At 44.2% G+C, this 14,329-nt stretch overlaps 1 protein-coding gene across 5 annotated transcripts in view; it reads left to right on the top strand.

Annotated features, from left to right (window-relative positions):
- Positions 1 to 14,329, top strand: part of LOC144503876 (receptor tyrosine-protein kinase erbB-4-like) — a 1,146,325-nt gene that overhangs the window by 1,113,550 nt on the left and 18,446 nt on the right. For 3 of the 5 annotated variants that reach the window (XM_078228890.1, XM_078228886.1, XM_078228887.1), the window contains one exon: positions 9,270 to 9,570. In XM_078228890.1, coding sequence (XP_078085016.1) covers positions 9,270 to 9,570 — 301 coding nt within the window. The remainder of the gene's footprint in view (positions 1 to 9,269; positions 9,571 to 14,329) is intronic. The other 2 variants (XM_078228891.1, XM_078228889.1) reach the window with 1 other exon arrangement.

Below are 14,329 nucleotides of genomic sequence, written 5' to 3'. Positions count from 1 at the left end.
CACGACCCTCCTCAGAGTTCACCATACCTCTAATTCTTGTGTCAGCTGCAAATGTTGAGTTGTGCCTTGTACACCGAAGTTTAAGTCATGAACATACATTAAGAGAAGCAATGTGCTTCATACTGGCCCCGAGGGGATCCACCCTTACCTCTTATCCCTTAACAACTTTTAACAAAACACCTTCAATCTCACATATAAATGTAACAATTGATCTGGCATCAATTGCCAGTTCCTGAAAAGAGCTCTAAACTTCTACCACCCTTTGTGTGAAGATATATTTTGTAATTTCACCCCTGAAAGATCTGTCTCTATTTTTTTTTTGCTCTGCTGCTATTCCTTGACTTCCAAACTAATGGAAACAGTTTCTCTCCATTTACCCAATCTGTTCCCCTTAATATCTTGCAAACTTAAATCAATTCACCCCTTAAGCTTCTAAATTCAGGAAACACAACTCCAGTTTGTGTAATCGCTCCTAGTAATTTAACCCTTGAAGTCCAGTTGACATTGTGGTAAATTTACACTGCACTCCTTCCAGAGCCAGTATATCCTCCCCAGAACTGCTCACAATATCCAGCTGTGATTTAACCAGGGCTTTGTGTAGCTGAAACATGACTTTTACCCCTTGTATTTTAGTCGTCCTGACATAAAGCCCAGCGTCCCATCAGCATTTTTGATAATTTTCCGGACCTGTTCATGACATTTTAATGATCTCTACACCTGGATCCCCAAGACTCTTGGACCGCCATTGGTTCACCATTTTTTACAGTTAGAGTGGGCTAACTCACATTTGTCAATATTTAAATTAATTCAACACGGTTTTGTCCATTCACTTAATCCATCACTATCTCTTTGTAATGTTATGCTTCCATCTACACTCCAGGAAGGTGATAGTGTAGTGGTATTGTCACTGAACTAGTAATTCAGAGACCCAGTGCAAGATCTGGGGACCTGGGTTCAAATCCCACCATGGCAGATGGGAAAATTTGAATTCAACAAAATCTGGAATTTAAAAAGTCTAATGATGACCATGAAATTATTGTTGTTTAAAAAAAAAATCTGCTTCACTAATGCCCTTTAGGGAAGGAAATCTGCCGTCCTTACCCGGTCTGACCTACATGTGACTCCAAACCAATGTGGTTGACTCTCAAATGCCCCCTGAAATGGAGAGCCGTTAGGAGCGGGCAATAAATGCTGGGCCAACCAGGAAGGGCTATGTCCTGTAAATTAATAAAAAGAAAAATGCCTTCTATCTCTGCATGATCAGCAAATTTGCATAAATTTAGCTCTCTATCCCATTATCCAAGTGTTAATAAATATACCAACAGAAATCCTCTCAAGATACCCCTCGTCACATTCTGCCAATTCTGCACATTATTCCTACTCTGTCTCCTGACGCAACCAGTTTCCTCATTGGGTCAATAGTTTGTCTTCAATTCTGTCAGCTTCAACTATAGCTAACAGCCTGTTATGAGGGATTTTATCAAATGCATTCTAATATCCTTATACATCACCCTGCCCACTGTTTTAATCAGTTGTTCAAGGAATTCAATCAGGTTTGTCAGCCACAATCTACCTTTTCCAAATCCATGCTGGCTCTCTGTGATCAGCTGAATATTTTTAAGGTGTTGAATTGCCCTATCTTCAGTTATAGACTTTAGTAAATTCCTGAAAACAGCTGTTAGGCTAACTGGTCTATAATTCTCTGGTTTCCCTCCATCACCTTACTTCGCTGGCAGAATAACATGCACAATTTTCTAATCCAAAAGAATCGTACCCGAATTGAGAGAACTTTGGAAGATTATATTTGGGACATTTGCAAGGTACTCACTTACTTCTTTTCAAACCCTGGATGGAAACCGTCTGGTCCTGGGAGTTTGTTTCTCTTTGAGGACGTTATTTTCTTCATCTTAAATTAAAACTAATAACCAATTTAACATTATCAATTGGGCTCACAATGTAGCTTTTACACTTGCTAGAAGTTACATATATTCATACAAGCCATTCAAACAAAGCATGGGGGATAATAATTCCCTAATGCATTTGTCATGGCAATATCGTGACCAATCAGAGCTGGCTGTCCAACCAGTCAGCATCTCTTTTCTCATGCGATATACATTTTTGGTCCCTTTTAAATTTGGCATTCTGAAGAGTGCAAGATGAAAAGTTTTGACAGCATACTGCTTTTTTCAGCAGTACCTCTTCTATTGTTTTAATTCTACTCATAAGGTTTTCACTGCCTGTTTACATTATTATATTTTCCAGCCTCATTTAAAAGAATTCACCCTTCATTACTCAAATGACTCCTCTGCCTCGCATTTTCCTAATCTTCTCTGTAAACATTATAACCTGGTATATTTAGTACCCAGTCTTGACTGTCTTGTAGCTATATCTCAGTAATGACCACCATGCCAAACCCTCCAAGTTAAGTTTGTGTCTGCAGTTCAATCAATTTATTCCTTATCCTCCTTGTTTTTGTATAAAGTATACTTATTTGGGGATACACCATAACCTATCCTTCACTGTTAATGTTTTATTCACGTTTCTTATTCCTCTCTCCAGATTTAATTATTTTACATTTTTTAGGTTTCCCTTTACCAGTGGCGCCCAAAGCACAATTTCTAACTGTTAAGCTATTCCCTTTCCTTTTGTTGGTTTTTGAACAATTGTTTATACGACCTTTTCCATTTTTGGCCTCCAACATTTATGAGTTTAAATTCTTTGTAACTGCCTTTTTTATTCTTTCTGCTCGAACCCTACTCCCAGGTGGACCTTGGTACAGTTCCTTCCAGTCCCAATATTGGTATCAATGATTCCATTAAATGGAACCTCTCTTTCCCACACTACACCTCCTGAACTTGCTTATTGATTTGACAATTTGCACATGGCACAGGTAATAAATAAATCCAGGGATCGTAACCCTCGAGTTCCTATACTTTAATTTAGCTTCTAGTTCCTGGTGGTCTCCAACCAGGTCCTGTTGCCTGCTCTTCCTTATGTTGCTGGTCCCAACATGGAGCAAACCAACTGCATAAAACTCAACAACAACAAACCCTTCCCTCTTCAATGTTTTTTCAAGTCATTTTGAGATGTCCCTCACCTGGAAAGCAACATACCATGTGACACTCTTGATCCTGTTTACAAAGGTCGCTCTCTGTCCCCTAATTATTGAATCTCCCACAACTGCCACTTTATCCTTTCCCCTCCTCTTCCCATCTCTGGGCTGCTTCTTGCTCCAAAGTTCTGTGGTCCACATTTGGGCTGTCCTTCCAGGAGTCTTTATCTTGATCCTCACAGGCAGCAGGTATATTTGTATCTGTTAGATAGGTTCTCCGGAGTTTCTGCGGATCTTTGATCTCCATCTTATCTAGGTTTCCCTTACTCTGTACACCACTGATCGTATTAGCTCCCTTTCTATGAGTTAGAATTATCATAGAATCCTACAGTGCAGAAAGAGGCCATTCGGCCCATCGAGTCTGCACCAACCACAATCCCATCCAGGCCCATATCCCTACATATTTACCCCCTAATCCCTCTAATCTTTGCATCCCGGGGCACTAAGGGGCAATTTAGAATGGCCAATCAACCTAGCCCGCGCATCTTTGGACTGTGGGAGGAAACCGGAGCACCCGGAGGAAACCCACGCAGACACAGGGAGAATGTGCAAACTCCACATGGACAGTGACCCGAGCTGGGATTCGAACCCAGTTCTCTGGAGCTGTGAAGCAGCAGTGCTAACCACTGTGCTACCGTGCCACCCACGATAGTGACTGAAGTCACTACCGAGTTGTGACTGAAGATTGAAACAGACAGTCCAGATACTGCTCCCCTTCCCTTATGTCTCCAACTCACACTCCAGCGATTTAGAAACTGAGATATCTGCTGCAGATGTGATTGCTTGGCACAGTCTTGCTGTGCACAAATTCGAGGCACACAGTCTGCTCTGCTATTTCTTAGCCCAGGTTATTTATATCCATTTTTTAGCTTGTTGTTGAATTTTATTTTCTGCACACTAGCTTGTAGTAAGCACTAACACTGGTCAACAATTTAAAATATTTGTTGCCTCAAGCTTACATGAACCACTATAAGGATTGGGAGCACACAGCAGCACTTCATTCTGTCTCTCCACCAAATTCCCAACTTTTACAATATAAGCAAAATGCTGCGGATGCTGGAAATCCAAAATAAAAACAGAAAGCGCTGGAAATACCCAGGGATCAAGAGATATGGGGATAGCACGGAAAAATGACATTGAGGTAGATGATCAGCCATGGGAGTGCAGACTAAACAGGCTGAATGGCCTAGCCCTGTTCCTATGTTCCATCTGTGGAAAGAGAAACAGAGTCAATGTTTTGAGTCGAATATGACTTAGGAGAGAAGAAGAGTCTGAAGAATTCTGACAGAGTATTCCACTCGGAATGTTAACTCTGTTTCTCTCTCCATGGATGCTGCCTGACCTGCTGAGCTTTTCCAACTTTGCATCCCAACTTTCACTCTATTTATGACGCACTGCATTTGCCACCACTCTGTCAGCAGATTCTATTGACTTAAATCTGTTTGAGCCACACCCAAGTTCCAAGTGGCGCCTCAGCTTCCCGCTCACAGTAATTAGCATTTATTGTGACAACCACTTTGAGCTGGATGACGGTTTATTGCCACTGAAAGGTAGTTTCAGTTCACTAACTTCCCGTTTCTGTTCCAGTTTTGAAATTTCTAAATAAGACTCAAAATGCTGAACTAAGTTCCAATTTGATATATCCTCACCCAACACTAGTCATATGGCGACTAGGGGATTTTCACAGTAACTTCATTGCAGTGTTAATGTAAGCCCACTTGCGACTAATAAATAAACTTTAAACTTCAAAGAATTCCCACTCTTAACAAATTCCAACATTTCATAGAATCATAGAATCATAGAAACCCTACAGTGCAGAAGGAGGCCATTCGGCCCATCGAGTCTGCACCGACCACAATCCCACCCAGGCCTTACCCCCACATATTTACCCGCTAATCCCACTAACCTACGCATCTCAGGACTCTAAGGGGCAATTTTTAACCTGGCCAATCAACCTAACCCGCACATCTTTGGACATTACTTTAACAGTGTGAACAAAGACTAAGGGAATCACAGATATGGATCATAGACTGGCACCAATCTCATCTGTTAGAGCACAGGCAGGAGGCAGAATTAGCAGCTGAGTGTGTTCTTCACGTTTCCAATGCTAAAACATTGGATGTCAAACCCACCCAGTGAACATATGTAGTGGACCTGCGATGGGGGGTTGAAATCCCCTCATTGATATTGGGGGGTGAAATTGGGAACAGTCAGGAAATGTGAAACAGGCTAAGACATCGACTGCCCGAACCTTCTTCAACAGCACCTTCCAAACCTGTGACCTTCACCAGCTAGAATGACAAGAGCAGCAGGTGCATGGGAACATCACCCATATGCAAGTTCCCCGCCAAGCCACTCACCATTCTGACTTGGGAATAGACCACAATTTCTTCACTGTTGCTGGATCAAAATCCTGAAACTCCCTCCTTAACCACACTGAGGGTGTAGCTACTCCATAAAGACTGCAGCAGTTCAAGAAGGTGACTCACCACTCACTCAAGGGCAATTGGAGACGGGCAATGAATGCTGTCCTTGCCAGCGACACCCAGATCCCAGGAAAGAAAATGAAAACTCACTGAGTATTCAGTCCCATTGATTGCGTGTGGTAGTTCAGACAGCCAATACCATGCCCAGCATGGGCCAATTTTGCCCTCATTAAGTTTAAAATGTAAAAATGAAAGGGAGCTATTCCATCAGTTGAGGAGGAATTTGGCGTAATTTCCGTCAGCTGAGAATGTTCACAACACATCAATAACCTGAGAGGTTCTGGCTGCCTTCACCAGGAGCTGGCCAATCACATTATTCCCACCTGCATCCACTTACCACCAACCCCAAATCCTTCCAGCTCTATAAAACAGCTGCAATATGCAGCCCCGTTTTAATCAAGTGTCACATCATTATATTCATTGTGCATTTTGGACTGGATGCTGACTACACCTGTTGACTGTGATTCCGCACAATATTGGACTTTGATATGGAACAGTGCTAGCGATTTTACCCACAGCATAGTTCATGTGAGGAAGGTGAAGGAACAGCATTGGTTAATCAGTGCAACTTCATTTGCGTTGTAACCTCCTCCAACCCTACAACCCTTCGAGATCTCTATGCTCCTCCAATCCCAGCCCCTTGTGCTCCACCATCGCTCTATCTTTAGTATTCGCACCTTCGCCTAAAGACTAGGATCTAAGATCTGGATTTCTTCATAATATAAGAACATAACATAAATAAGAGCAAGAGTAAGGCTATTTGGCACTTGAGCCTGATCCGCATTCAATAAAATCATGGCTGATCTGATTGTGACCTTAACTCCACCCCACCTTTCTGCCTGCCCTCTTTGATGCTTGACTTCCTTGTAGATCAAACATCTGTCAGCCTTGAATATATTCAATGACCCAGCTTCTACTGCTCTCCGAGGTAGAGAATTCCAAAGATTAATGACCCTCTGAAAGCAGAAATTCCTCCTCATTTCCATCTTAAATAGAAGACCCCTTATGTTGAAACTGTGGCCCCAATTCTAGATTCCCCCACTAGGTGAAGCATCCTCGTGGCATCTACCCTGTCAAACCTCCTCAGAATTCGATATGTTTCAATGATATCACCTCTCATTCTTCTAAACCATGAGTATAGGACCAACCTGCTTAATCTTTCCTCATACAAGAAACCTCTACATCCCAGGAATCACTAGAGAACCTATTTGCTGATACGCCCTTATGGCCTGTCCCCTCCTGTCACACTCTAGTTATTATTCCCCATATTGTCACCTGCTCTATACCTTGTACTTTCTCAATAACTTTCTAAATCTCTCCTGATGTGAACTCTTATTCCCCACTATCTAGTTTAAAACCCTCTCTACTGCCCTATTTATGTGATTTTCCAAGACATTCATCCTCGTATGGTGCAATTAAAGACAGTCCCAACGACACACCTTTCTGTCTTTCCCCAGTACTGGTGCCAGTGTCTCATGAATCAAAACCAGTTTCTCTCACACCAACCATTCAACTTGCTGACCTTATTTAACCAATGCCAGTTTGCTCATGGCCCAGACAATAAATTTCTGAATTTAATTTAGCCCCTCGCAGCTCACACTCTCTCAACATAACCTCTTTTTTAATCCTACCTGTGTCAGTGTCACCCATTTGGCCTTCACCTCTCACTCCATGTTCCTCTCCAGACCTGAGGAGTTGTCTTAACTGACACTGGACAGCTTTTGGTTCTCACGCACTTAGCTGTAGAGAACATTGTCTATCCCCCTAACTATACTATTACTTCTACATTCCTTTTTCTCCACTGCCCCCCCCGGCCCCCATGGAACTTGAATGTTTCCCCCCGTGACACAGTGCTATGGTCAGTTGGTTCATCCTTAAAGTCCCCGCTCCCAACCACACAAGCTGCAAGAGCCTCAAATCTGTTGAACAATTGTAGGGGCTGAGGGTCCTCCAATGCTTCCTTCTGGAAGCCCATACCTGCCTCACTCAGCTGCACTGTCCCTGACCACAGATTAAATCTGAAGTGTGTGTGTGACTGCTTCCTGAAACAAAGTGTCCAAGTAGCTTTCCACCATTTTTTAAATTCATTCATGAGACATGGGCATCGCTGGCTGGGGACATTTATTGTCCATCCCTAGTTGCCCGAGGGCAGCTGAGAGTCAACACATTGCTGTGGCTCTGGAGTCACATGTAGGCCAGACCGGGTAAGGGTGGCAGATTTCCTTCCCTAAAGGACATTAGTGAACCAGATGGGTTTTTCCAACAATCAACAATGATCATCAGTAGATTCTTAATTCCAGATATTTTTTATTGAATTCAAATTCTGCCATCTGCCGTGGCGGGATTCGAACCCGGGTCCCCAGAACATTAGCTGAGCTTCTGGATTAATAGTCTAAGTGATAATACCACTACACCATCGGTTCCCCATGATGTATGGCAGTGTCTGAAGCTTGGACCACAGCTCTTCAACTCCGAGCCGACGTTCCTCAAGCTGCACACACTGACTGCAGATATGGTTGCCATGGGTCAGACTGGTGTCCAAAAATCCATCCTAAACTTTCCCAACTCTCTCTCCAGTTGATTGTGATGAAGCGATTTGAAAGGGTAGTTGGAGAGAAACTAAGCAAAGGAAGCAACTGCGATGTGAGGAAAATCTTTTTCACACAACGAGTGGTTCTGATCTGGAATGCACCGCCTGCAAGTGTGGTGGAGGCAGGTTCAATCGAGGCATTCAAGTGAATATTAGATGATTATTTGAACAGAAAAAACGTGCAGGGGTAAGGCGAAAAGGCAGACGAATGGCAACAAGTCATAATGCTCATTTGAAGAGCTGGTGTAGACGCGATGGGCCAAATGGCCTTCTTCTGCTCCGTAACAATTCTGTGGTTCTGTGATATGTCCTCTGGTTGAGGAACCCAGAACAAGGTGCATAATATTAGAATTAGAGTTGAGGGCTGATAACAAGAAACAGTTGTTCGCACAAAGAATAATAGAACTCTAGATTTCTACCCTAGAAACAACTATTGAGGTTGAGGGTCAATTGAAAATTTCAAGAGTTTGATAGATTTTTGTTAGGCTTGGGTGTTAAGCTTTATTGAACCTGCAGTTCAGGTACAGATCACTTATCATCTGAGCGAAACAAGCAAGAGGACTGAATAATGTTCTCACAGCGTAGGAGGCTTAGGGGTGATCTTATAGATGTCTATAAAATAATGAAGGGCATAGATCAGCTAAATAGTCAATATCTTTTCCCAAAGGTAGGGGAGTCTAAAATTAGAGGGCATAGGTCTGAGATGAGAGGGGAGAGATACAAAAGGGTCCAAAGGGGCAATATTTTCACACAGAGGGTGGTGAGTGCCTGGAACAAGCTGCCAGAGGTAGTAGTAGAGGTGGATACAATTTTGTCTTTTAAAAAGCGTTTAGACAGTTACATAGGTAAGATGGATATAGAGAGATATGGACCAAATGCGAGCAATTGGGACTAGCTGAGTGGTTAGAAAAAAGGGACGGCATGGACAAGTTGGGCCGAAAGGCCTGTTTCCATGCTGTAAACCTCTATGACTCTATCCTTCCTTAAAGTCTCCCTCTTTGACCCATCTTAGGATGTTTTCCTCCATTATAAATGCTATGTAAATATAATTTGCTTACATTATTTTCTTTTGTTGTGACAGAATCAGTTTGTGTACCGTGAGGGGATCTTCGGGCCAGAGGAAGGGTTGACTCTGCACAGTCGGCCACCCCCCTGTGTTGGCTCCACCACGCTGGAAGATCAGGGTGCAGCCTCATCACTGGAGGTGTTTGATGACGCATGTTGTAACGGGACGCTGAGGAAGCAACCGCCACGCCCGCGGGAAGACAGCGCCACCCAGCGATACAGCGCAGACCCCACAGTCTTCCTGTCAGAGCGTGGGCAGAGAGGTGAGCTGGATGAGGATGGCTACATGACTCCCATTCAGGATAAAAAGGCCACAGGTAAGTTGGATGGTCTGGGGAAGAGAAAAAGAGAGAGAGAGAGAGCAACCTGGGCAGAAGGAACCAAGAAGGATTCATTGTCTTAACAACATCACTTTGTCAGAGTGGGAGATACGGCAAATAGACTCTATATGATCAGCAGAGTCTATTTAAACAGACTCTGTATGAACTATAGGAAATAGAACTCATGACTGAAACTACAGCAAAGTCTCCAGATAAAGCAGGGTTATTAACCTGGGAAAATGTTGTGTGGAGGAGAGTTACATAACATAAATAATGGCTGGAATTTTCCCAAAATATGGCAAAGTGTCAGGTACTGACTGAAACCTGGCATTTTTCTCCCCAGAGAAACAGCCAGCTTTTTTCTTTGGACCTTCTGCCACTTTGTCAGAAAAGACAGGGGGGAGGGCATGTTGTGTACTGCCAATCTTGAGGGGGCAGGGGGGGTGGGTGTCGGGGGGCGGTGACATGCCTATCACACTGGTAAAGCCAGTTCCACAGAGATCTGGACACCTTTTTTAAAGGACACCCCAATTTCAAAATGAAGAGGCAGACCGCCCCCCCCCCCTTCCTCTCCAATGGACGTTAGGCTGTCTCATACCTCCCACCAGCGCCGGTAATCTCCCCCCGCAACACCACCAGCAATCTCCGCCCTCCTTCAACACTGCCAGAAATCATCCCAGTATCACTGGCAGTTGATGCGCCCCCAATCATCGCCCCACTTCCTGGCCCCGCCCCATGGCATTGCCAGGTGCCAGGGCACTGACCACCCAGGGGCTACGTGGCCTCTGCATCCCTGGCATTGCCATCTCAACTGCTGGAGAGCGATATTGATTCCCGTCCATGTGACATCATGCCAGCGGTGGGGAATATGTGTCAACCCTGGAAGCAACAGCGTAAAGCTGTTTACGAATATATAAATGTATTTAAATTCATTGTAATCAGGTTCATGCCCTCACTTGGTCTGAACCTGATGATGTGGCTGGTGGGGAGGTGGGGAAGGTCTCATTCTGAGATTTGCCCAGCGCAAATCCAGTTATGGCCCTCCCACAAGAGTCAGTGGCCGTAACGGGATTGGGTCCATGGCAAATGGGCCTGAAAATCTGTTTAAAACCAATCCCAACCACATCCTTGTGTGATTGATAGAGGAAATTCTGCATTGTGCCCCTTCTGGTCAGGAGTAGTTCTGTCATGCTTTGCCCCAAACGTTTTCCTTCAACTGACACTTGAAATCAGAGAATGTGTCCATGATCAGGTTGTTGTTTTTGGGGCCTTGCTTTGGAAAGATTTGGTGCCACACCTCCTAGACTGAATACACTTCAAAAACACTGACACGCTTTGGGATGTTCAGATGCAGTGAAAGGCATGAAACACATTCAAGCTTTCTTTCTCCAGGCTGCAGTAACACGATAACTGTTCAATTTTAAAGTGGGCAGCACAATCAAATAAGACAAGGAATATATTACTGACGAAGGAGGAAGGAGATCTAATAACGAGAGCCAGTTCCAACTCTAAAATGGAAATAAACTGATTTGCAGCATCTCACTACACACAGCAATAACATACTCCTTCAGAGTCACACACACAGTGAGAGAGGGACTATCCCCACTGTGTTTACACTGACACAGACACACACATACACACACACAGACACAGTGAGAGAGAGACTATTCCCACTGTGTTTACACTGACACAGACACACACACACACACACACACAGTGAGAGAGAGACTATTCCCACTGTGTTTACACTGACACAGACACACACACACACACACACACACAGTGAGAGAGAGACTATTCCCACTGTGTTTACACTGACACACACACACACACAGTGAGAGAGAGACTATCCCCACTGTGTTTACACTGACACAGACACACACACACACACAGACACAGTGAGAGAGAGACTATCCCCACTGTGTTTACACTGACACACACACACACAGACACACACAGACACAGTGAGAGAGGGACTATCCCCACTGTGTTTACACTGACACACACACACAGACACACACACACAGACACACACACACACACACAGTGAGAGAGGGACTATCCCCACTGTGTTTACACTGACACACACACACAGACACACACACACACACACACACAGTGAGAGAGGGACTATCCCCACTGTGTTTACACTGACACACACACACAGACACACACACACACACAGTGAGAGAGGGACTATCCCCACTGTGTTTACACTGACACACACACACACAGACACACACACACACAGACACAGACACACACACAGACACAGTGAGAGAGGGACTATTCCCACTGTGTTTACACTGACACACCCACACCCACACACACACACCCGACACACACAGACACACACACCCCCACACCCCCACACAAACACACACAGTGACAGAGGGACCATTCCCATTGTGTTTACACTGACTCACCCACACACAGACCCACACTCAGACATACAGATACGCACACACAGACACAGTGACAGAGGGACCATTCCCACTGTGTTTACACTGACACACCCACACACACCCACACCCCCGACACACACACACACACACACACACTCACAAACACACACAGTGACAGAGGGACCATTCCCACTGTGTTACATATAAGAGAGGCTTTATTTTTAGCAGCCATGATTTCCCCTCTCTCTACCTTTAAACAGAAATCTGATTTTGGCTTTTTAATTTCTTCCTTCATGAGCGGTGGCATTTTTCCCAACCTCCCAGTTTTGGTGTGATCCATTTTTTATTAATAACCCCACAGGAAACGCAAGACCGGGTGAACGAAAAGGATTGGTTTATTTTATAAACCCTCGAAATGCAAGAAGAGCCATTGCTACATAGCCCCCAGTATTCATACAATGAAAGAGAAATATAGAAAGAAAGAGGCACAGCTCAAAGACCACAGGGAAGATAAGAACTATTGCTTCACATAATGCAGAGTACAGAATTAAAAGTCCAGTGGTGTATTCCTTCACAGAGGTTAACAGGTGGTGTAGGATAGCCCACTTATCCAGTATCCCCAACTTCCACAATGGGAGAAGCATAGAGAGATGAACTAGTCTTGCCAGCACAGGTACAGGACTTACAGCTGAAACAGTGTCGCTGGGGAGCCAGGTATTCATAAACCTGAGCCCTTTTCTGCTGTATGGAAAATAGCGTCTGCCTCTTTCAGTTCCACAAAGCAACATTACAGGTTCTAGCAGCTTGAGCGGTGGGGACTGGAGGTGAAGGGGGAGCTAGTCATGTGACATTACTCCCATTTCTCCACCTTGTTTCAACTAAAGGACATATGTTCCATACTAAGATACAAGTAAATTACTGTGGATGCTGGAATCTGAAACAAAAACAGAAAATGCCAGACAATCTCGGCAGGTCTGACAGCATCTGCGGAGAGAGAACAAAGTTAATGTCTCAAATCTGGATGAGTCATCTAGACTCAAAACATCAGTTCTGTTCCCTCTCCACAGATGCTGTCGGGCCTGCTGAGATTTTCCAGCAGTTTCTGTTTTTGTTGGGATGTAGATTCCTCGTCTGGATTCTTGAGGTGATTGGTGTTTCACCCATTAATAAATTCAGCAGAGGTTTCAAGGTCCCTTTGTCCTCACAGATGTAACATCTCCATTGGCCAGTGTCTTGCCTTAGAACTGTAAAGGGGCTTAGTACAATTCCTTGGGATTTGATCTCTGCACTCACAGGAGCATTAACACATTTTTAGGGATAAGAAGGTTGTTGCTGTCCTGGAGGCCAACAATTCATTTTGTGTGAGTCATAGGCAGTCGTGGCTTCAGTCAGTTTAAAGCCTTAAATTGGATTAGTCAGGATGATTATATACAATATGTAGATATATATCATAAAAATATAGAGTTAGCTCTTAGCTGCCTGACAACTGTCATAAAAATAGTGAGAGAAAACCTTCTAGCTAAATTACACTGTTCCACTGAGATGGAGAATGGTCCCTCTTGTTCTTCTATTGTTTTCTCTGTACACTGTTTACACTGTGCACCAGAGGAATAAAATTGACTGTAAATGAGGATCTTATCGGAATGCAATACATAGAAACATAGAAAATAGGACCAGGAAGAGGCCATTCAGCCCTTCGAGCCTGCTCTGCCATTCATTCTGATAATGGCTGATCATCCAACTCAATAGCCTAATCCCACCTTCCCCCATATAGAGTTATAGAGGTTTACAGCATGGAAATGGGCCCTTCGGCCCAACTTGTCCATGCTGCCCAGTTTTTACCACTAAGCTAGCCTCAATTGCCCGCGTTTGGCCCATATCCCTCTATACCCATCTTACCCATGTAACTGTCTAAATGCTTTTTAAAAGACAAATTGTACCTGCCTCTACTACTGCCTCTGGCAGCTCGTTCCAGACACTCGCCACCCTCTGAGTGAAAAAAATTGCCTCTCTGGACTCTTTCGTATCTCTCCCCTCTCACCTTAAACCTATGCTGTCTAGTTTTAGACTTCCTTACCTTTGGGAAAAGATGTTGAACCACGGCACGGTAGCACAGTGGTTAGCACTGCTGCTTCACAGCTCCAGGGTCCCGGGTTTGATTCCCGGCTCGGGTCACTGTCTGTGTGGAGTTTGCATATTCTCCTCGTGTCTGCGTGGGTTTCCTCCGGGTGCTCCGGTTTCCTCCCACAGTCCAAAGATGTGCGGGTTAGGTTGATTGGCCAGGTTAAAAATTGCCCCTTAGAATCCTAAGATGCGTAGGTTAGAGGGATTAGCGGGTAAATATGTGGGAG

Source organism: Mustelus asterias, chromosome 14 (genome assembly GCF_964213995.1).
Source record: "Mustelus asterias chromosome 14, sMusAst1.hap1.1, whole genome shotgun sequence".
NCBI classification, from domain to species: domain Eukaryota; kingdom Metazoa; phylum Chordata; class Chondrichthyes; order Carcharhiniformes; family Triakidae; genus Mustelus; species Mustelus asterias.
The sequence above is the reverse complement of the archived record's forward strand: the minus strand, read 5'-3'. Positions and strand labels throughout refer to the sequence as shown.